A 25,199-nucleotide genomic window follows, 5' to 3' on the forward strand; every position below is an offset into this window, starting at 1 on the left:
TGTACAGAGGTTGTGTTACCGTCACTGTCATATACAAAAAGCAAAAGATCCTTTTCAGTATTTTTGGTCAAAAAATAGAAAGGTCCTATATTGTTTTGGTCTTGATCTCTGAGCATCAGTGTTCAAAAATAACATCAAATCCTAAAGTATTCCTGAGTAGGGCCAAAAATTAAGCGTAGTCATTACAGTTTCTAAAAAAGAAATACCCAAGTGCTTTCGTGTACCTGACGGGAAGAAATTTGGCAGTTACCAATAAATATCGTTTTACATTTCTCTATTTTCAAAAGCTTGCAATATGACATAATGAAAGCTTAAATCACTGTATCATCCTGCCAGATCATGATTCGCTGGTAACTGCAAAAAACGATGTCTATTTTCATACAAGTGCAGAATAATGTTGTGTTCCAATTGCCTCTGAAGGCAGAGAACGAAGTGAATGAAGTTGACGTCACGTGCATGTTAACTGCGTTCAACTACACAAGTCAGAAAACCAAACTATCCGCATCCATTGATGGCAACACCAGTGGATTAAAAACAAAAACTGTATATTGCAGTGAAGTATGAAGTACTTCCGAGGTTGGATAATGCGTTACTGTGTTTGAAAGACGCAATAAAAATACTAATAAACAAAATACACTACTTTTTCCACATCTGTCAGAGCACGAAGAAGCCGTTTGCTGTGGTTTCCCAGTCGGAATTCTAAAAAAAATCATAAAATCCTATGAAACTTTGAATTTCCGACTTCGGAGTACAAATGTAACGCATAAGCCACATCAAATATATAATGCTACCAGCAATGGTAGTTCAGTTTACGGGATGTCAAGTGCGCATCATACCACCACAAACTCCAATATCGATGACAAGTGGGTGCACTACGCCAGTACACATGCAGACGTTATTGTGTTTTGGAGAACACCGTAAAGGCTAGAATATGAAAATAAGGTTCAACAGTGGAAATAAGGTTCGACTTTAGGGTCTTATGTAAAGGTGAGGTCACTTTAGCGGATTTTTGCCAGCATAAAAAGATACAACACAAATACAAGAAGTCAAACCAACCAGCTTCCTATTGCAAATTTGATGAATCAAACAAGTAGAATTGCTTTTAGGAGCTTAATTCGTATTCGAAGTAGGGCTGAACGATAAATCGATGTTTAATCAACATTTGTGATTTAGCAAATGCTACGATTGTCTTGCACATCGTGCGAGGAAGCTACGGTTATTTCCTTAGAGGAGAACAAACATGGGATGTGTCCGAAACTGCATACTTCCATACTACGCTAAAAACTGTTTGCGAGCCGAGTAGTATGTCTGAACTTATAGAAATTGAAAATCAGTATGCGAGAAGTACCAGGATGACCTACTACTTCAGGCGAGATTCTGAAGTGTGCATCCCATGCACGCTGCGCTATGACATGATAGAGAGAATTCATGAATGGGAGTGAAGTGACGCAATCGACATGTGGTCCATGACCATGACAAAATGGCGGATGTAGTACGTCCGGATTCCATTCAAACAGCTCACATTTATACTGTATAGAAGGTACTTTTCTAACGGCTGAGTAGTACGTTTAAATTCAAATGCACTACCTACTGAATAGTAGGCGGTTTCGGATGCAGTCTTGGTTTATTAACAGAAAATGTATTATAAGAACTCAGATAAAGTATGTAATGATGCCTCTGACACGGCTTAGAATACTACAGAAATATCACCACATCATTTCACTGAAGGATTTATTTCAAACGCTGGATTAGAGTTATGAAGTGCTTTCAGGTCCAACATTAGCAACATTTACTATGCGCTGTAGGTCACTGTTACGCAAACAGCTATAAATATCTCAGAATGATTATCTGTGATTCGACCATCGCATTATGATATTTTATGTTGGTATGGGCCTGTGTAAGATTCTGACGGTATAATAACTTTGTATTAAAATATTACGGTATGACCGTATTGTGATTACTGCTCCAAAACATTTTCTATTTTTAAATGTTGGTGTAAAAAAACGACGACTTTTTATCCCAATTGAACACATTATATTTTATTTTAAGTGAAGTTTTTAAACTAATTTCGAGGAGCATGTGATATAATTGACTGCAGCTGGCCACCTATCTACACTCATTAGTTAGCCAATCAGATCTATCCTAACTCACTATAAGTAGCCTAGCTAGATATTACTCCCTTATCTTCGTTTTCCGAAGAAACCCCCCATCCACCCCCTTTCTCCTCCTTTCCTACTTTAAAAAGGGGAGCTCTCGAGAACCACCTGATCTCGTACTCCCCTCACATGCTCTATGGACCTGGCGGGAGCCCTGGGCTCAACTATCTCCGAGCTCAGGGTTCTCTCCCGGGACAGCATGCCAAACCTGCTAACAGTTGTCAAGCAATATCTAAGTGTGAACTCTTGAATAAACATTTAAAATATTTTGGAACAGTAAACATGTCAGGCTAAATAATTCAACTGGAGATCTGCACGAGACTAAACTTTTAATCCCGCTTCCGCCAGGTTTTATTCCGCACCCGACCGCTCCCGCCGTAAATTCAGCCTTTGTTCACCTGCTGCCCGACCCGCCTCGTTTTCTATCCAACCTGACCGTTCCTGCTAAATTTAGATCTAGTTTCCAAAACTTCACATTGAAATTGGGTACTAGCAAAACTGAGAGAGAGAACAGATAAAAGTGTAGGTTGTGCAAGGACTGTAGGCTAAATGTCAGTTTTGTTTGCCCCTTTGTGATGAGACATGAGGGCCGCGTGACGTGACGTGAGGTTTGTTTCTGGTGAGGCACTGACTCTATCAAACTCAGATTTACAAACATATCCACTGAATATATTTGCCAACTACCGATTGTGTTCAATATATCATATATTATCATGAGCACTATATTGTTGGATCGCCCACTCCCGTTCATATTACACCAGAGTTACCAACCGCTACCACGTTTTATTCGGAAATTTATTCTCATGCCACAAGAAATCTGGTTGGTACAGCCGCAGAAATGAAGACCTATAAATTCAACTAAACCATTGACTTCTGCTATTTCATTAGTTTCTATCTTCTGTCTTTGGAGATCTTTTTTTTCTTTGGATATAAAGTACAGCCACTGCACTGTTCAGCTCTATAGCATGCTTGGATGTTGGTCTACAAGTGATTTGTTCACGATTGCTGAATCGTGGCCTGACCAATAGCTTTTGATGTGGTGATACTGTTGCCTGAAAAAACTAAATGAAATCATTTAGGAACGGTATATAAGAACATTATGGCAGTTTTAAAACCTTGACTTTTCCGAACGGTAAACCTTAAGACCGGCTATCGTGCCATGCTTAATTTGATGTGATATTTTCCATAGCCTGTCAGTGAACTATAGCCTGATTTCCCGCGAATGCCAATTTAAACTGTGAAATCAAGGCTGCGGTGGGAAGAAACCCAAAAGTATCGCCTGAGTCACACAGGAATGTTGTGTACCTGGCTGTATATCTTACTAGTGAAGAGAAAGTGACACACATTATACTTTCACCGCCTTCTGAATGACCCGAAGGTCCGTTCTGAATAAATAGTGAAAATAAAAAGGGATATCAGAGCTCATTTTCAGTTAAGGGAAATGGCAATAGTTAGCTAACGTTTTCTTTCTCAAACACATGTTTTAGATGCCATTAACTCAAGTTAATGAACTGATTCTTTTTACCATATTAGTGGCACGGTACTGAAATTTATAAAACAGTCCATTTCCTGTTAACATTTTGGCATTTTTAAACGGTGCTAATATGCGATTGTGTTTATGTGCTCAACAGAAATGACTGTAATTGACCGTGAAGGTCATCAGTTTACCACACTTCACTGATGTTTACTGAGTGTAAACACAGACGAATGATCCGCTTGATGAATCGACTGATCTTTACGGCTTTAAACTGCTTCAGTGTCCGCGTATCAGTGTTAGCACTTGGTGAAGTGCGGTTAACTGATGACCTTCACGGCCAATCACAGTCATTTCTGTTGAGCACTGGAGAATACTATGGCAAATCAGCTGTTTAAGAATGCACTCAGCGGCGCTTAAATGTTAGTAGGAAATGGACAACACTATTACAGACTATATGAGGGTGTTTTTTATCGCTCATCAGGTGACAGGCTGAAGCAGAGAAGCGTCCTTGTCAAGCTATTCTCTTATGCACAAGTTTTCCCGCTTGAAAGGAAGACACATCATCAAGGGAGTTTTAACTGGATTCCACTCATCCATTTATTGCATCATAAATGCAGCAGAAAGGCAGGTAAAAAGTATAACGTTGGAAAGTTGAAAGTAGAAAGTTGAAAGTTGAAAGGTGAAAAACCTTTAAAATAAACAAAAATACAACATATGTAATTAAATTGCAAATAAACATATATATACAAACATTTGTAAATTTTGTCTGATTTTTCACACAGTATTTTCAAGTATTATACTGAATTATCACTTGTTAAAGCACAATCACCAGTACAGTTTAATATACTGAACTTAAATATTTAGTTTTAAGACATATAAATGAAATGTGATTAATTTTGCTACTGCAGCAATCAGCTTATGTGCACGTGATCTGCTCATGCATGCATATGAATCACGGAGGAAAATTAACATCTTAACGTCTGTCAGACAACACTCAAATGATGATCAAAATAACCAAAACTATACATTTCTGCTTTATAACATCTTGTAGTTTGCAAATAACTATTTGTATCTTCAAGTAATTAAGCAGCAGGCAGATAAGCACTGTAGGAGCAACTTTTTCCTCTGTGCCGAACTTGAACTCAGATGCTGCTTCACAGTTGATTTGCCCTCAAATACTGACATGACAGTCACGATTTTCATGCAATAACCAAAGTAAAGTTCTCACCGGCTGCCACTCCGGGACTTGATGATGTTTTTTTTTTAACTGTTGTGCACTTTCTTTCTCAATTTTGGCGGAGATTCGGCTTTGGCGGAGGTTTCGTTTTGGCGGAGATTCTGTTCTGGTTAGGTTTCAGTTTCCTTTTTCCTTACGTGAATGCCGAACTACTGCATGTCCTTCCGCCTCTCCCTCCGACTGGCGGATGGATTTTTTTTTTTCTCCTTCTATATTAGTTTGACTTGACACCTCCCACTCGATTTTCTTGGGATAAAGAGGAAATCGCATCTCTTTGAAGGCAAACTGTTTAGTTCGATTACTTAGCTTTCAAAAGGATGTTCTCTGAATTATTTACTCTTTTGTTCCTCTGCAGGAAGTAGAACAACTAGCCGTCTGACATCTCTGTGAAGGACAGTACTCGGGATCTTCTCTCGACCGATTTTGGACTCCGAAGAATTTGCCCTTGCTTTTGATGGTTTTGTGATCAGAACAGGGTAACTTGGGAATGTTCTTATATTTACATCTCTTACGACACCTTTACTGTCTGGATTGACACTGATTACTCTGCCAAGCTTGTATTGTCCTCTGAGTGCATTCTGATCTGCGATCCAGACAATATCTCCAATTGCGACATTTCTGTGCGTGGTGTGCCACTTGCTCCTTATGAATAAATTAGGACCTGCAAGCTGGCTCCAACGTTCCCAAAACTTATTCACCAATGACTGCATTGCTTGGAGTCTTTTGAAGGGATAGCTGGAAAAGTCAAAAGTTTTAATGTCACCACTTTGAGACGCTCGTCCGAGCAATAGCGAATTTGGCGTTGCATATTGAATGCAGCCTTCCTGAGTTTGTGCCCTGGCATCGATTGGTCGCTCATTAGCAAGATTAGCTGCTATTTGAAGGGCTGTATGCATTTCACTGTATGTGAGGGTGGACTCCCCTCCGCAGTTTTGGAGTGCCCTCTTGATAATGCGCACTGCAGCTTCAGCAGCTCCATTTCTATGTGGGGAATCAGCTGGGTGAATCTTCCAGATCCACTCAGTTCCGTGTTTTACTGCTGTTTCCTCCAGGGTAGATTTGTCAATTCCCTCCAGGAATTGGTACAGATCTTGCAAAACTGGTCTTGCTCCAATGAAATTGGTACCAGGATCTGAAAAAATCTTTCTGGGATAGCCTCTAATTGCAGCAAATCTTTGAAAGGCCAGTAAGAAACCTTCGGTTGACTGAGAGTTAACCAGTTCTGTATGGATTGCCCTGCTCGACATACAACAAAAAACAACACCCCAGACTTTCAGCAAGACTCTCTTCTTGACATCATCTTTCACATGGTAAGGTCCGAAAAGATCCAATGCTGTGAACTCGAAAGGTGCAGCTGGTTGGGTTCTTTCTAAAGGAAGATCACCCATTACTTGCTGACACTTTTTTGCTTTGTTCTTCCTACATTGTACCCAGCTGTCCACAACTTTTTGTGCTATTCTTCTGCCTTTTAATACCCAGGCTCTCCTTCGCATTCTAAGCAGAGTCTCAGCCAAGCCTCCGTGGCTCTCCTTGTGAGATTCTTGAGCTAGTAATGTGGAAATCCATGAATTGGAAGGAAGAATTGGAACACTCAGCTGATCATCTTGAAAGACCTGCACCCTGCCACCGCAGACCAACAATCCAGAGTCTGGATCTTTAAAGACAACTAACCTCTCTTTAGTGGTGTTTGGAAAGGTCACCCCATCCTGCTCAGCAAGAAAAATATCTCGTAGAGCATCTTCTCTTTCTCTTACTGAAATGGTTCCTAATGACAAGACTGCCTCCCACTTTGGTTTATTTACAGTCCGTTTTTTGCCGAGAAACTTCTTTGCAGCTCTCCAAACCCATGCTATTGTTTTAACCAGTCGTGACAGATCACTGAACCGCTTTATGTCACACAAGTTCAGGACAGCTAAGCCTGCTGGTGGTCTTTTTTGTTCCGCTCGAACTAGGTTGGGGCTCTCAATTGGTTTCGACTCCATAGTCGGCTCCTTTTGCTTTGTTTTTGACCTTGTCAATACAGCTGCAAACGCTTTCTTTTGAAGTTCGTTAATGCTTTCTCGGGCAGTGATAGCTAAGTCTTTAGCTGACTTGATTGGCCATTCATCTACTGGTAAGCTCAGGAATCTTGGCCCATTTTGCCACTCTGAACTTTCATCGAGATTTTGAGGGCTAGCTCCTCTAGTTATCACATCAGCAATGTTTTGTGGGCCTGGTATCCACCACCACTCTTGCGCTTTTGTGATTCCTTGTATCTCCCCGATCCGATTGGCGAAGAATGTTTTGTAGCCATAGCTTTCACGTTGTATAGCACCAAGTACTGTTTGGCTATCAACTAAATGGAACCATCTCTCCACTTGAATTCGGCTGTGCTGCTCAAAGTACTTTCGCAAACGTGAGGCGAACACAGCTCCGCACACCTCTGCCTTGATAGCATCTCCTTTTTGGTCTAAAGGAGTCAGCTTAGCTTTGGACTCCACAAGCCTGATTGCTGGGCCCTGTTTTGAGTCCCATCTCAAGTACATTACAGCACCATAAGTGTTTTCACTTCCGTCAGAAAAGGTTATCGCCCAGGGGTGTCCTTCAAATTCTGGAGGCGTTATGGCTCTTGTGAATTTAATTTGGCCTAGTTGGATGTATTCCTCAAAGAGTTTGATAGCATCTTCTCTAAGGTCATCTGAGAGAGCAACATCCCAAGTTTCATTGACTTGAAGTCTTGTATTCTTTGCTTCTTGAAAAGCTCTGCGAACCAGAATTGCTCCCTTTTGTTTGGCTGGAGTCACTAAGCCTACTGGATCATATACCCCTGATACCTGACTCAAGAGCTCTCTTCTTGTCAGTGGATTTGGTGTTTGGGCTCTAACTTGCTCCTGTGTTAGGTTTTGTCCAAGTCTAATTTTCTTTTTTCTTTTTGAAAAATTGATGGATGTCATCACATACAACTTGTCGTCTTCCACAGAATAGCCTAGGCCAAGTGCTTTGTTGTCATCATCATGCATTTGGTTTGGCAGAACCATAACCTTTTCCTTTATCTTACAGCACTTATCATCAGACTTTTCCCTCCCACTTTGACCTGAGAAGACCCATGGTTTCAGATGAAATCCTCCAGCTTTCAAGATCAACTCTGTGTTTGCCACAATGGACTGTAGCTGGTCAAGGTCATTGTGAGATGTAAGAATATCATCAACATAGCTGTCATGTTGGATTACCCGTCGTTCCTCTTCAAGGTGAGCAAAGGATGGCAAATTAGCAGTTTCACGCATTGCCAGTTGCGCAATGCACCCTGCTGGTTTGTCTCCAATATTGACTCTTGTGATTGCGTATTCTCCCAGCTTCTCATTCTCAGTGTCTCGCCAAAGGAATCTGTGCAAATGTACTTCTTGGTCCTCCAACCAAACAGAGTTGTACATTTTCTTAATATCCCCCAATGCAGCATACACTCCACTTCTAAATCTCAGCAGAACAGCACGTATCTGGTTTAGAACGTCTGGTCCTTTAATTAACAGGTCATTCATGCTGACACCTCTAAATCTTTGGCTGCTATTCCAAACGAGTCTCACTGGGGTTGTGACTGAGTGAGGGTTAGGAGCGATGAGATGACTTACGTACCATACAGGTCCAGCCCAATTAGCAATTGAACTTTCAGGTAGCTTAACTGCAGCCCCTCTGTCAAGCATGTCTTTCACTTGAGCACTATAAGCTGCTTTCCACTGAGGATCTTTGGCCAACTGCTTCTCTGTACGCAGAAATGTAGCCTCAACTGCACGCCTGTTGTCTGGTAAGGAAGTTGGGTCCTGTATCCAAGGATATTTAGCATGCCAATGTGGCTCATTGCTGTGTTTGTCCTCCATGACATAAGTGAGACCTTCTTTCACTAACTCCAGCTCCCTCTCCTCAGCAAGAGACATTTCTTTTCCACCAGGTTGACAATTCCCGCAGCGACAACCCCCACACTTTGGCTCACATGCTGCACCAATGGAATCCCACTTCCACCATTCAAGAAAGTCTCGAGTACTGGTTGAGACGCTTGATTCATGGAGTCTGGCTAGTGGTTTGTTTGGTGGACTGTTCTCAGTTACTTCCTCATATTTAACAGCAGCCAATCTCATTGATCGTGCAAAATGAGTCTTAGACCGGTAGGCAGATACAGTCACATCTTCGAAAAGCTCAGGATGAGTTCCTCCAATCGTCTTTCCAAGTGGACCATCCCACAATACCAGGTCTCCAACAATTCTGATCCTCTGTGGAGCCAACTGTCCTTCCCTATGGCTTATAAGCAGGTCGACTACTTTTGGCCTTGCAAGTTCGGCAAGAGGTATGTCTGGAAACAATTTTTTCAGTTGGTTTGGTTGCACTGTGTTATTAATTTCAGCGATGCTTTCCAACCCATAGCACGCCAATTGGTGGGACTTGAAGGTTCCCTGGGAGGTTCTCACCCTTATTTTCAGAAGATAACGTTTAGTCTTCATCCGAACCTTCATGCCTCCAACTCCATGGATTACAAGAGTTATCTTTTCTCCTTTTAGGTTCAGACGATCAGCAGCGCTGTGCGTTATGTAATTAGTGTCTGATGCCAAATCAATTAATGTCCCAATCTTTTGACCAGCATTGGCTGTCACATTTAGAAGCATCATGATTACAGGCAATTCTAGCAGTCCACTTTGTGCTAGTAAACCTGGCTTTTCCTTTGTCACATTGAACACTCTTGCTGTAGTGTTTGAGAACACATTTCTACACTGCTGTGCTAATTCTGGTGAAAGTCTGCTGAGAAAATCTTGCTGATCTCTAGTGTAGTCTTTTACACATTTCTCCGTTTTCGGACAAAGTTTGCTCTTTTTCTGGTCAGCACGTTTCTCCTCTCTTTTAGCATTAGGGCATAAATAGTAGTGATGCTCAGGGACACCCTCATCTTCACAGTCTTGGCTTTTGCACAAGTAGTTTCGTTTGCAGAATGAATGCTGCTCATGGACCTCAAGGCATCTTTTACAAGCTCCGAGTGCACTTACTGCAGCCTTTTTATCTACTAATTTCGATGCCCGGAACTGCTTACAGAAGTAGAGTTTCCATTTATGCTTAGCATCACCACAGACTACACAACCAGCCTGGTCAGTGTTTGATTTTGTAGACTTTGTTTTTGCCCATTTTGGTTCGTTTCGCACATCCTTTCTGTTAGGTTCTTCAAGTCTTAATTGTTCCAATTGCTCGTAGATGTTCTCTTGCTTTTTGAGGAAATCCAAAAGGTAGTCAAATCGATTATCTGGTGTGACTGCACTCTGTTGGGCAGATACGTGAATAAGCCATTCCTTTTTTAAACTTTCAGGAAGTTTTCCTTCTATCGACTTTGTTACCAGTGGGTTGTTTATGGCGCCAGTATTTCCAAGATCACTCAAATCTCCAAGTGCCTTCTCTACTTCTTGAATTAGTTCAACTATTTTTCGTGGTTGGTGACTTCTAATGGGAGGAATTTTTTGCAAGTCTTCCACTATTTCGATAGCAATTGCTGTCTTGTTGCCGTAGCGATTTTCCAAGACACGAAAAATGTCATCAGCAGAATTATAAGTGGTAAGGCGGAGTTCTCTTACAATCTTTTCTTCCAGACTGTCTAGTAACTGAACCTTTTTGACCTCCTTAGAGCCAGTGGGCTCACCCTGCTTTTGGAGTGCCTCCCAATCCTTCTTCCATCTGTGAAAATCTCTCTTGCTACCAGAGAACTTTGGTAGTGTTGCAGGTTTCAACTTGATTGTTGCTATGGGGTAAGTAGAAATCACTGGGACATGTGCTATATTCCTAGCCTCCTCAGCTTGTCTTGCTTGCATGAAATCAGCTTTCCTTGCCACTAACCTGGTAATGTTTGCTTCGAGTCCTCTTTGTCTCTGGCTGAAATCTCTCTCATCACCTGATGGGATGCACCGTTGCCATTTGTTGTACATCTCCTTTGCATTTTTTATCAGATTTTGAAGGTGACTAAGCATGAAATCGTATGCTTCATGATTTCCAGTTGGATCTACTGCTTCGACTCTATCACTCTCAGCTTCAGCAACCTGCAGTGCCATGGACAGTTCAACATTCCCATATCTAGTCCATAACGTTTCATGAAGAAGAACTTTCACTTCATCCAGTTTTAACTCACAGTCGCTTGCAGTCTTCTCGAGGTCGTCTTTTTGCTGTTCTGTTAATTCAGCTGACTGGTCTGTATCCAGATTTGCCTCTATTTCTGCAATCATGCCTGCTTCAAGATCATCATTTACTTCCATGACTTTCTCTGCTTGTATTGTGAGTTTATTTAAACTGTCTTGAAGATCCATCTCTGTCATGTTTTTACAAGTTTTGAATATAGTGTTGGCTAGACGTGTGAATGCCCTTTTTTCCACTGTCCTTTTTGCTTTTAGTTGTTCGAGTGACTTTCCTACCGCCTGTGTGGCCATTCTTCACAGTTATTCTTCAAATTGAATATATTATCTTCTCACTTGCCTTTTTTGAGTCAGACAGGTTTCCAGTTTTCCTGGTTTCCCGGTTTTCCACTGTCCAGTCGCACTGGTCCCGGTTTTTCACTGTCAAGCTATTCTCTTATGCACAAGTTTTCCCGCTTGAAAGGAAGACACATCATCAAGGGAGTTTTAACTGGATTCCACTCATCCATTTATTGCATCATAAATGCAGCAGAAAGGCAGGTAAAAAGTATAACGTTGGAAAGTTGAAAGTAGAAAGTTGAAAGTTGAAAGGTGAAAAACCTTTAAAATAAACAAAAATACAACATATGTAATTAAATTGCAAATAAACATATATATACAAACATTTGTAAATTTTGTCTGATTTTTCACACAGTATTTTCAAGTATTATACTGAATTATCACTTGTTAAAGCACAATCACCAGTACAGTTTAATATACTGAACTTAAATATTTAGTTTTAAGACATATAAATGAAATGTGATTAATTTTGCTACTGCAGCAATCAGCTTATGTGCACGTGATCTGCTCATGCATGCATATGAATCACGGAGGAAAATTAACATCTTAACGTCTGTCAGACAACACTCAAATGATGATCAAAATAACCAAAACTATACATTTCTGCTTTATAACATCTTGTAGTTTGCAAATAACTATTTGTATCTTCAAGTAATTAAGCAGCGGGCAGATAAGCACTGTAGGAGCAACTTTTTCCTCTGTGCCGAACTTGAACTCAGATGCTGCTTCACGGTTGATTTGCCCTCAAATACTGACATGACAGTCACGATTTTCATGCAATAACCAAAGTAAAGTTCTCACCGGCTGCCACTCCGGGACTTGATGATGGTTTTTTTTTAACTGTTGTGCACTTTCTTTCTCAATTTTGGCGGAGATTCGGCTTTGGCGGAGGTTTCGTTTTGGCGGAGATTCTGTTCTGGTTAGGTTTCAGTTTCCTTTTTCCTTACGTGAATGCCGAACTACTGCATGTCCTTCCGCCTCTCCCTCCGACTGGCGGATGGATTTTTTTTTTTCTCCTTCTATATTAGTTTGACTTGACAGTCCTCATGATGTTTACCTGGTGCCATGAACTGAAGCCTTGGAGGACACTTAAGCGCATTACTTGTAAAGAGATTGTGATGTAGGTTTGATGCCTAATATGCTTTTAATTGTTTAAATTAAACTTAATGATATTACAGTGATGTATCTGCATTTTTTAAATCGTGGCAACAGCTGAAAGTGTGTAGTACACAGCATGCTGTTGCAGTGTTTGCAGTGCTGGTCCTATACTTCCGGGTTTCTTCCCACCACAGCCTCGCTTTCATGCTTTAAAATGGCGGCCGTGTGAAATGGCTCTATCTGATCGCGCATGCTGGAGATTTACAGTTGATTACAGAGTCGGCTTTACTGACAAATGTACACAACAATCGTATGTGATTTATAGTGCAGCCCAAAACAAATTTGCGTGAATCACATTTTCATATTCAGACGAAACCATGATGCACCAATTACAGAGAAATCACTTCCAAGCAAAGCTTCAAAAGGGTTATATTCATGTGAGGAGCCTGAACATGAGCAAAATCTGAGTGCACAACATTCGTCAGGTGAAACTCCCAGTCACGCATATTTCTACTGACGTACTGGATTTCGCCAAGCAACGGAAAACCTGACCACACTTTAAAGCTATTGAAAAATACTTCAATCCAACAAATCAAACTACGCCACATCCCAAAGCAGCGCTACTCTAAAAGAGCACAGCAACAAGCAATTCCCACAGGGAATGTGTCGTAGGCCACGTACACGTTTGATCATCTCAATCGAGGGGAATACCGAATTACAAAAAGAGCCGGATAAACCCAAGCGACATTGATTATTCTGGAAGCCAGCTCAGTCCTTCAGATCCATCTATGTGCATCCCCAATCAAGGAGCTTTGCTTCTCAAAGGGACATGGATATTGTGATGCCATTAATTGAGGACTTAATTGTCATGCTAATCCAGTTTGAGAAGAGGTGGAGGAGGAAGGCTTTTCTTCGTGTCTAATCGTCTTAGTGCTTCGCCTGATCTCCGGCCACGACTCATTTCTCCCTGTAATACAGCAGATACATCTTCAGGGGTTCAGGTAATGGCAGTCTTAGGATCTTCTCCCTCAGAATATTAACAGGAGGCTCCACACGAGCGCAGCCGCCTTTGCTTTTCTCCTCTTCGCCAGAACCCTCCTCGTCCTCCTCAGGCAGGTCTTCTCTCACTCGCCGGCAGCCCCTTTCTTCTTCCTCCTCCACTTCCTCTTCTTCCTCTTCCACTCCCCCAGGGTAGTTGCAATCGTCCATGGCTGTGGGAATCATGGAGTCGTGGAGAACCACAGAGTTGACGCACTGGCGGTAGAAGCGGCGGCAGAAACGGCGGCGTTCGAAGCGAGGCCCGTAGCGGTGCATGGCCCGGGCCCCTGGGAAAGACACCCGTCTCTTCGTGCGTCCTTCACCCATCGCTATAGGCTGTCGCAGAGTGTGGCGGATGGCAATCCGTGACAAGTCCTGCAACGTCCGCACCTCAAAAATGGCTGGAAGGAGGACAGGAAAAAAGATGCTAACTTTATTAACTTGCAGGGTTTATGTCTGGTTTTACTTTGAAGTTTACAGCACTAGCTAATTCTGTAGATTTTTTTTTTTAAATACAATAATTTTCAAGTGATCATGTGATGATTTAATGATGGTATTTCTGAGTGATAAAAGAATTACAATTTATTTAGATGCAAAAATAGACTACACTACCTAACAAAAGTCTTGTTGCCTATCCAAGTTTTAGGAACAACAAATAACAACGACTTCTAGTTGATCATTTGGCTTCAGAAGTGGCTTGTATGACAGGACAGGCCTCTAGATTACGCTTATTTTACCAAAATAACAAATGATCATGCCTTGATTTTGAATTTAACTAGGACAGTAAGGTCTGACTTTGATGAGACAATAGTCTTGTCACAAAAATATTGTCCAGTATAGAATATAGTCACGGTGCAGTGTAAAAAGAATGAATATTGTGTCTGACTGTCATGAGCTTGGAGGACTGCATCCATACATCTCTGCAATGACTCAAATAACAATAATAAAGTCATGGAATGGCAAAGAAAGTCTCCCAGAGTTCATCAAGATTCTTTGGATTCAACTTCAATGCTGCCTTTATAGCAATGGTCCAGACTAGTTCCGAAAAAAAAATTCCAGAAAAAGGTACTAAAAACCATCACAATAGAAAAAAGACCACATGCCTTTAGTGGTCCAAGTGGAATATTATAAAGATAAAATCTACTTTTGTGTGCACTTAAAACTAAAATGACTTTATTCAACGTTTTTTTTTCTCCTTATTGTCAGTGAAGGTTGCGTGTTTATCAGCATGATGCACTGATGTATACCCTGATTGCCAGTTTGTGACTTCCTCTGATTAAAACAAAACACAGGCGCATCCAAGGTGTAAGTCAGCAGCTTGATTGAGCATGACACGCATTGTGTCACTCTTGTGAATGCGCACCCTATACTGACACTGAGGAGGCCAAAAACTGTTGAAAAATTTTGTTTTTTATTTTATGTGTGCACAAAACATTCTTATAGCTAGCTTCAATATATTACAATTGAACCGATGAAGGCATTTGGACTGTTTTGAGGATTTTTTTGAGGAATTTTTAAACAACTCAGTACAGTTACCATCTGAGCAGGATGAAGGGACTCTCAGATTTCCTCTAAAATGTCTGAATTTCTGTTCTGAAGATGAATGAAGGTCTCAGGATTTTGAAATGACATGAGATAAACTAACCCTTTTAACACTTATTTTTTGTGTTGTCCTATTGAGAAAAAAGTTATATCTTGCATGAGGATAAATGATCACTTTAATTTAAATTACAGCTACAATAAACAAAATACAACATTTTCATTAAACTCAGTATACATTTAAATAGCTGAATATATCAATAGTGTCTACAGTGGCCAGATGATTCCCCAGTGTACTCACGTAAAGGAACACTCCTAGGTCTGCCATTGACATTCTGCTTGGGCTGGACGAGCGGAGCGAAGGTCACAGCGATGATTTTCTTGGTCTCCCAGGAACTCTGACCTGTGCGGGTGATCTTGGTCAACTGCAAAACAGTATCTAATGAGCCTTCAAGACAATAATTACTACACTAATTATACATCATAACATGGGAATACTAATTTCCTGTAAGCAAGTACACAGATTCGGTCTGAGTAATTTACATGTTTAATTACATGTTTAAATATTAAATGGTTTTAATTTAGCTCCCAAAAACAACTCCCTTAGGACCCCAGGAATTGTTCTTATTTCCTTTATTTCTTCATTGAATTTAATAGCTTCAATGTAATATATTTTCAGGTAGTATATTTTAATAAACATACATATATAAGATTTAATGGTACTTTTTAAAGTAATATAAGCTGTTTACACATTAGGGGGGTCTCCTTATCCACCACCAGTGTGCAGCATCCACCTGGATGACGCAACGGCAGCCATATTGCGCCAGACCGCACACCACAGACCAGCTGATTCGTGGAGAGGAGACAAAGTGATGAAGCCAATTATCATATGGCAAAGGTTAGGAGGCCAATGGACAGATTTGGCCATGATGCCAGGGTTAAACCCCTACTATTTTTCGAAGGACATCCTGGGATTTTTAACGACCACAGAGAGTCAGGACCTCGGATTAATGTCTCATCTAAAAGACGGTGCTCACTGAGCAGTATAGAGTCTCCATCATACCAGGGGCATCAGGACCCACACAGACCGCAGGTTGAGCACTCCCTGCTGGCCTCATTAATACCACTTACGGCAGCAACCTAGCTTCCACATGTGGTCATCCAGGTACTGACCGGGTGCATCCCTGCTTAGCTTCAGTGGGCGACCATGTGAAAATTACAGAGTTAGCTGCCCGACGGTTTTGTCACACACTTACTTTCAAAATCAATTAGATACTAAAACTACACTTATCAGACAATTTCAAGTGGTCTTTAAAATTTACTGTGCAATACAAGCATGATTTCTTTAAATAAACATGATCTACCTTCTCCTCCAGGGGGAGAACTAATATCCCGCCAACTTTCAGCAGGTTCTTCATGTAGTTCTCATACTCTTTCTGAACTCCTGCACCGCAGTAAACCCTGTCATACTGCCGGCTCTCCGGAGGAATCTCCAGACAGTTCCCCACAACAAAGGTTGGCTCACAGAACTCAAACCTGCAAAACTCAAACCGTTAAACCAAACCTATTCATTGAGGGAAAAAAGTCTTTCAATGAAAGAGTTAAAGCAGTTGCACAGGAAATGACTCACTTGTCAAAGCTGTCACTGTTTTTGATGAAGTAGTCGAGTTTCTGATAGGCATAATCAACCACATCTTTGTGTAGTTCCACACCGTGATTCACACCAAACGGACCTGATAACAAATCCATATATTTACATTAAATTATATGCATTTTTAGGGTGCTTTCACACCTACACTTTTGTTTCGGAACCTGTCTCATTGGCCCAGTTAGCGTGGTTCGTTTGGCATATGCGAAACCACCAATCGCTCTCGGATCCGCGCCAAATCAATCGCTCAGAGATCGATTGATTGAGGTGGTCTCGGCTCGATTGAAACGAACTTTGGAGCAGATCGATTGCAGTGAGAAAGTGAGCCGATACGAGCATGGTTATATCACTGTGTTTTATGGCTATATGAAGAGAGAATTATGAGTAGGGCGGGAAGTTTCGCGAGTCTCTGGATGCCCACAAACGAATGATAATCTCCCGGTAATCTCGCGTCTCCCTCCCGATTCTAAATAGGCTACGTCGCGCACCCTTCTCACCCCTCCCCACCGCATCTCTCCTCACGCTTCAGACACGTCGCGCGCACCTTGTCAAACAACACCCCCCCCCCCCCAGGCCCGAAAGCTGAGCGGGACAAAATAAACCCTGAAACTCTGACTAATGTAAGGAGAGTTTACTCACACGTGACTTGTTTTAGCTCTATTGGTCCAATTAGAAACTTTGCCGTGTGAAAGCGAACCTCACCAAGAGCAAAGAGCAACAATATAACATTTGTAATCTCTGTTTCGAAACAACTGAATCGATTCACAGGTGTGAAAACACCCTTAGATGCACTTTCACTTTTAATGTAAATTTAGGCTTGAAAGAAGACAAAATAGCTATTTTTCTTTCCGTTTGTAAAGACAATAATACTTCTATTCAGCAAGCATAAACCAGTCTGAATAAAATGATGGTGAAATGTTATCAAAAAGATTGATTTTAAATAAAAAAAAAAAAAACTATTCTCAGAAAATAATTCTCGAATGTATATTTTTTTCCACAGTCAGATTACGCTTAAAATTAACACCAAAAATAACATTTTCATTTTGTTAGCTCATGTTGGTAGTTTTGTGGCAAACAATTGATCCGTGCATGCCATTACGAAAAAATAAATAATAATAATGTTTGTCCTTGTAATCTGTAATTAAAATCTGAAAATGCACTTCCTGTTTTCAGTTAAGTTCTCCAATTAAGTCTGCCTAAGGTATTAGGCGTGGCGTTTAACATACTTAAACACGCCTCTTCAACTTTCAGTTTTGACAGCACTGTCAACAAACAGAAACGGTGAAGAGGAGGCGTCTGTTAGGATGTAATAACTTTCCCGAAACCCTTTCCTTGATTTTCTTAATGAAATGCCTACTTTATACATCCAATCAGCTCGCAGTACAAACAAAACACTTACAGTTTTCTCATATGATATTGCATTTTACCAGGAATTGGATCACAATGGACTTCTTTTACATCTCAGGGTTTCTCAGCAGTATACGTCATCATAGTGGGGTTAACTGTGACCAGGGGCGATTTTAGGATATTTATTTTAGGGGGGCTAAGCTCCTTACGAGGTAAACATTTACATTTATTAGTGATAATATAATAATTATAATACATTTAAAAATGTTTGACTAATATGGTATGGTTGAATGCTAAACTAGCAATCTATTGTATAAACAGGCATAGCAATTTGAGTTCTGAATGAGCCAAATAGGCCCAACAAACCTGTTTACTGTAGTACAGTTTATTAAATAAATAAATGTTTTCATGTATTAACAAAATAAAACTGCCAATTTTCTAATTAAATGGCATAAATATAAATATTTTCTTAAACCTACAGGCTAATTCACAAATTTAACAACCTGAATTATCACAATAATGTAATCTCTGTTAGTGACCCTGACAGTTAAAATGAGCACATTCACTAAGTATTTGTGCCACTGTGTTTAATATTTTCTGTGCATGAGTGTATGGTATAGACTAGTTAATGCCACATGCACTGTGATGCGTTTTATATTCGTAGTTCATTTTGAAATGAAAACAGCGAAGTGTTCGTTAAGAGTTACATTTTCGCTGGAGGAGGTGAGCACTGAGGAAACAGTAGATGGGAAACCCGATTGCTGAAGTTATCGATAAACACACCTTGTTCTCTTGCTCTGCACGGCTGTGGTTTGCTGATCAAATGAAGAACAAAAGACTGGGAGGAGCCAAATTCTGCCGCTGTTTTCATATCAAATTTAAAGGGGACTAAGGTGATAATTTAGTGTACAGTTCATGAGCTAATCGCAAAAGTTTTAGGGGGGCTGATTTGAAATATAGGGGGGCTACAGCCCCCCTAAAATAGGCCTAGCAACGCCCATAACTGAGACTACAAAAGGTAGTCAGTAGAGAAAACAACATCAAACCCATAAGAAGTCATTTGTTTTTTGTAATTTGATGCAAACATGATGTAATACATGCAGAAACATAGCTTTAAAAGAAATCTAAATATAAAACAATTTCAAGGATTCAAGATGCTGATTACCGTTAAATTTGTCATAAGACTTGTTAAAAGGGTCCATAATAAATTTTTTTTAAAAAAAGTCACAGCGTCTGGTTGGTGAGGACTTTAAAGGTGCAGTAGGTGATCTGCCAAAAAGCTAAGCGCTTAGCATATTATTTTTGGACGGCGGGGAGGGACTGTGATTCAAAGCCACACCCCCTGAAATCGCGAGCGCACGCAACAGCCGACAGACAACCCACTAGTTCATGTCATTCGCCAGTTAGTTAGTGCCAGCGCAGTGCAGGAATTACATCTATTACTTAGCCACACTTACATGCTATTTCAGAGCGAATATTCAGAGTAGCATGGTAAACAGTTTAGGAAGGCTATCATTGTTCAAAAATGACCCAATGTGAATATAAAAGCAACTTCAGCTCAATAAAGCAGGTTAGGCGGAATAGCGCTATTTACTGGTGTTTTGTTGTTAAACTAAATATAAATCTACATTATAGATGCTGTCAAAGAACCTCATGAAACTGAAAATAATCACATCAATTTTTGTCATCAAAACACACGTCTGTGCATATAAGTCATTCATAACAGAACACAATCTAACATAAAATAGTTTCAAAACAGAACATTACCTGTCTAACAGTAATACTTCAGCCATTGTGCCGTCCTTCCTCCAGCATGCTAAAGTAACTCCAATATTGATTCAGATATTTAAAAGTTTCAATTCAGCATTTGACTTCTCCCTGTCCGTCTCGTGAACGCACGGCCGCTTTAAGAGCGAATTATACCTGCGCCTGGCTTTACAGTAATCGGCCCGAGCTCAGCTGTCCTTCGGCGCCTCCGGCTGATGTGCACGCGCTAGTGGAGGATCTGCGTGAACACATGCGTGAACACATAGAAGTCTACATATGTTGACAGACAGTCTGACCAGCTTATCGGAATTAAGGGAGATGACGGTCCGACTCTATTTAATTTATTTAATTGGATGAACATTTTTTTGTTTTATGCTTTACCCAGAATATAAAAATACATATAAACACATTTACTGTAATCATTACTATTGGACTGTGAAGAGACTTTCAACCTAAATGAAAATACTGTTATCATTTACTCACCCTCATATAAATCACAAACAAGGATAGAATATTCCTTTTGAGGTGAACTAACTCTTTCATTATTATTAATATTTTTGTTTTTACGTATAAGTGCACTCACCCAGTATAAGGCCCACCATAGTGCTCAAATAACCCGTCCCGCTGCCCAGATTGAGAAAAGACAAGCCAGGCTGCAGATCCAAAGCCTCCATCACCTCAGAGTAGATGCATGGAGCAGACAGATGGAGGTTTCCGTGCCTCCAGGCCAGGTCTTTGTAAGCACTGTCACGGTACTCCTCCAGGTAATAGTCGGCTCTGTCGATGGCTCTGAAGGCCCTCTCCACCAGATCGGAGCGGATGTAATGGGCATCCTTCAAGTTGTCAATCAGCTCATCGTTGTCCTCACCCGCACTCACAGCTCCCCCCATGATCAAAGCAGATGAGCCTTTAAGGACAGTCCTGAGGAGAGCCGATCACTGTCTGGAGAGAAGAGCAAAACATCTCAACGCAGAGCATCTGAAATAGCAGAGTATTATTGTTAAAGTGCAATTAGTTCAATGTGTGTTCATTTTGAGTTTGTACCAGAATAGTTCAATAAAAAAATAAAATTGAATTGGCTCACCCTCAAGATATCCCATGCGAAAAGTTCAGATGCAAAAAAACTCTTAGTGCCATCTGAACTTTTCCTCTAAAATATGTTTATTTGAGGTATTCCACTTTTAAAAACAATGCAAAAATCTATTTATACTTACCATAAATTAGTAAACCTATACAGGCGCCTAAAAATTTTTTCAGATGACATTTAGAGGCTTTTGTGTCTGAACTCTTCGTTTGTAGATGTCTTTCTTGTTTCTGATAGATTATATGATATTATACCCTGGCTTTGACTTGCTTTATAATGGCAGTGAATGGAGCTCAAGTTTTTGAAGCCCCAAAAGCACATTAAGCACAAAAGTAATCCATATAGGGCTGCACAATATATCATTTCAGCATTTATATCACGATTTGATCTTTCACAATAATCGCACCACAAAATATGCAATGCTGAGTCTGGATTATAATTGGTAATTTCTCAAGCATTCACACATAAGAAATTGTACTGTTTGTAAGTTTAAAAAAATAATAATTTTATTGTTTATTTTAAGAAGACATTTTACATTTGATAATTTAAGTACTATACACAGATAGACGGAAAACTGACACTGAATACAGGTACAAGTGGACTGAATACAGTACAACACTGTTTATTTAATAAGTATCTTTTTCTTTATTGAATTTATCTGCTTGTATATTGCTTATTATATTTTAATGTGATATGCTGAATTTCATATTAAATTTGATATAATGCTGCTTAGTGTTTCATGGGATTGTACTGTATTTTCCCTAAATAAACCTACTAATGAACTATTACAGTCTTGCATATTATTATTTTTTCAGATTTTCCTCATCTTCTCTGCTCAAAATCAAAGTTTGTAATTACCTTGCAGTTAGTTTTTTATTTCATGACTTAAAGTTGATCAAATATTTTTTTTTTTCCATTAGAGGAAAAGTCACACCCGAAATCAGCAGCACAAAAGAAAAGTGAAAGAGTTCCTGTTGTTTACTAATCATTTATAATCATAAATCATGCATAATTGATTAAATCTGTGTATAACATGAACATGAAGTGTAGGCTAATTCTCAAACAATACGTGTAATGACAATGAATCTATTGCAGTGGTTTTAAAATGAGTTTCTATTTAGTTGTAAACAACACCTCCAACAGTTTGCGGTTTAGCATGGCAAGAAGGCACTGAATGATTATTAAGACAGCTAAATCTTTAATGAGACACAGCAGCATGTTAGAAATCTGAGCTGAACAGACATGTCAACAAACCTGAAAATAATATACTTCTGGCACTCTATTTTTAGAGGTCAGACAATGCCAAGTAAAAAAAAGTGGCACGCTGTTGTGTCATAACTTTAACCCTTGGCAGAGAGTATTGGGATATGAAACCCCTCTACTTCAGCAGGGTGTTTTCACACCTCTACTTTGGAAAAAGTCAGGAAAGTGGGGGTGCCCAGCTCTGTTTAGGAGGGAGTGTCAGAAGAGGGAAAAAGGCATGGTCTGTAAGAATTTGCATAAAAATGGGAGTTGGGAGTTTCACAATGATTGCTTTTTTTTAAAGAAATATAAAATAAATGCTAATATTGTGAAACATTGCATTTAAAATTACTGTGTTTGAACATAGTAATTTTATTGCAATTTACTTCTGTGATGGTACAGCTGATTTTTATAAGCCAGTGTGATTAAGAAAATAATTCTTGCAATCATTTACTATGAATATTAATTATTATAATTACTCTAATGTAATTATACATTTTGAAAACCAGTGCTGCCAAATAATTTTGTGAAAATTGTGATACATTTTTATCAGACTCTTTTTTTTCACGAGTGGAATAAATATGTTGTAATCATTATATTACATATAACAAATACATTACATGCATATTACATATTATATAAAATATAATATATATATCTTAATGTGCATGCCCACAAAAGTCACATCACAGGACATGTAATTTTGAGTTGAAATTATAATTGATCAGTACAACAGTTGAGAATACATGAGATTTGTGAAGTCATTATAAGTATAACCATGGTCAAGTACAACCATAACAGAGTGAAAACTTATCAATTGCATATTTTAAAGGCATTTTAAGAGAATTTCAAACATTCATGCACAAAAAAAGTACAATTGTGTAATGAGGAATTATTCCACTAAATTATTCATTCATTAATTTTCTTTTGGCCTAGTCCCTTATTTATCAGGGATGGAATGAACCACCAACTATTCCGGCATATATTTTATGCAGCGAATGCCCTTCCAGCCACAACACAGTAATAGGAAATTTACAGAAATATTAGTGTTATTTTACATTTCATTAATCAATTTCAACACCAGAATACTGAATGCTCTGGAAAACCATCAAGCACCGTTTCTTCTTTAACTTTTTTGTTGCTCTATTTTTGCTTGTGATTTATTTATTATTCCTATACATGATTTACATTTTTAAGAATCACCCCCATCAATCAAAACTAATAAATTATTTCCAAATAGAGCTATTCAACCTATTTGGTGAAATTGTATTTATATTGCAATATATAAGCAAAAAAATAATAATTATATATATATAGCAGAAAAACTAAATATCGTAATGTCAGATTTGTCCACTTCTGATGAGTCAGTCACTTCTGATCAATTAAATGCATCCTTGTTATTTAATGCAATTTAGTGACACTAAACTCGTTATTAAAATGTATTAAGCTTTTTAATTAAATAATAATTAAAAAGTTAATAATAAAACCAATAATAAAAAAACATACATTATATGCAAAACACAACATATTTCAAAGCAATGAAAAATATAATTATTACAAAACATATTTATTTAACAAAAACCACAAATACTCTGTTTCTCTGAAATTGTATTACTGTCTAAGACAAATACATTAAAACTACCTGTAATTAAATGACTTAAAACATTATTCTGTTAAATATTCTGCAGAAAAGTCATCTAAATACAGTAACTGAACTACTTAATACTTTGTAACTAATTACACCTGACACATTTGACCAGAAATACAACACATTTCTGAAACTAACTTTTATTTTTAAATCATGGCATGGTTCAATGGACTATTCAAAGAGAATAATAAAAGATACACACAACAACATAGTTACTTTTCTTTAAAACAGTCATAGCATGTTAAACTAGCCACATAGTCTAACCCAGGGGTGGCCAACCCTGTTCCTGGAGAGCACCTTCCTGCAGATTTCAGTTGCAAACCATATCAAATACACCTGAACCAATTAATTAGGACGTGAACACCACGTGATAATTACAGGCAGGTGTGTTTGATATGGGTTGCAACTGAAATCTGCAGGAAGGTGGTTCTCCAGGAACAGGGTTGGCCACGCCTGGTCTAACCAATAGATCATCCTAAAGGGATAGTTCACCAAAAGATGAAAATGTACTATTTAATCACCCTTAATGGTGACCAATATTTATGATTACTTTATTCCGTTGAACACTATAAAGAATATATTTTGAAGAAAGCCTAACACCTGTAACCACTGACTTCCATAGTAGTAAAACAAATATTATGGTAGTCAACAGTTACAGGTTTTCAACTTTCTTCAAAATATCTTATTTTGTGTTTAATAGAAGAACAAGTTTGGAACTTGTGAAGGACAAGTATGTGGTGACAGAATTTTCAGTTTGAGTAAAATAACGTTATCCCCTTAACCAGGCTAACAAAAATATAAACATACCACTGACTGAGAAATTAGGAATGCAGCAACTGTTAGCTGGTCACCTTTTACGTACTAAATAGAAAAATAAGTTCAATATACTGCACATTATATCACAAACTCGATCACTTTGCATTTTAATCTTACTGACGTGATGGCATCCGTCAACTATTTATAACAAACAAACAACCGGGCGAACCGAACATTACATTCAGCCAGCGATCGCGCAAACAAACATCTGTAACGTAACGTTAGAGAACAAAGCAAAGGGACGTGGACGCGGGCTTTCTACATGTTGCAACTCAGTAACCGTCATATTTAGGTCACATCTATAACAACAGTAAATTACAGTCTGTCTGTGCACGAGGGCAAGCTTTGCACAACCACAGACATAAACAAAAGAGTCTCCGGCCACACTGAGCGCATTCATTCCCGCTGCGCAGTCAGCATCTTACCGTGTGATTGTGGGCCTCGGCGGTTGTCTCGTGCAAACTAGCAATGTCCATCTATCACATTAACGCGTATGTCGTGTGTTTGGTTCTGGGCACAATAACGCCTAACTTGACTGCGAATATTTGATGCGATGTAAACATAAACCAGCTGACGCGCTGACGTCACACGCACAACGACGTCAAGGGATTTGTTTTGATTCGATTCGTGAC

The 25,199-nt window shown here is 39.3% G+C and overlaps 2 protein-coding genes across 2 annotated transcripts in view; both read right to left on the minus strand.

The window, feature by feature from the left end:
• The window catches only part of LOC141380636 (uncharacterized), a 12,494-nt gene extending 236 nt beyond the window's left edge, over nt 1–12,258 (minus strand). Inside the window, exons 1-2 of the mRNA XM_073939807.1 lie at nt 12,142–12,258; nt 1–11,601 (exon numbers count right to left, since the gene is read on the minus strand). The exon at nt 1–11,601 is cut by the window's left edge and continues 236 nt beyond it. Of these exons, the coding sequence (XP_073795908.1) occupies nt 5,200–11,295 (6,096 nt within the window). The 5' untranslated portion in view covers nt 11,296–11,601; nt 12,142–12,258 and the 3' untranslated portion in view covers nt 1–5,199. The remainder of the gene's footprint in view (nt 11,602–12,141) is intronic.
• Nucleotides 11,486–25,153, minus strand: pcmtd2b (protein-L-isoaspartate (D-aspartate) O-methyltransferase domain containing 2b). Its single transcript, XM_003201174.7, has 6 exons — nt 24,993–25,153; nt 20,361–20,719; nt 16,646–16,748; nt 16,380–16,551; nt 15,317–15,440; nt 11,486–13,877 (listed from the first exon to the last, which is right to left on the minus strand). The coding sequence occupies exons 2-6, from the start codon at nt 20,665–20,667 to the stop codon at nt 13,396–13,398; spliced, it is 1,188 nt and encodes a 395-aa protein (XP_003201222.1). The 5' UTR covers nt 20,668–20,719; nt 24,993–25,153; the 3' UTR covers nt 11,486–13,395.
• Between the last annotated feature and the right edge of the window lie 46 nt (nt 25,154–25,199).

Source organism: Danio rerio, chromosome 23, assembly GCF_049306965.1.
Source record: "Danio rerio strain Tuebingen ecotype United States chromosome 23, GRCz12tu, whole genome shotgun sequence".
NCBI classification, from domain to species: Eukaryota; Metazoa; Chordata; class Actinopteri; order Cypriniformes; family Danionidae; genus Danio; species Danio rerio.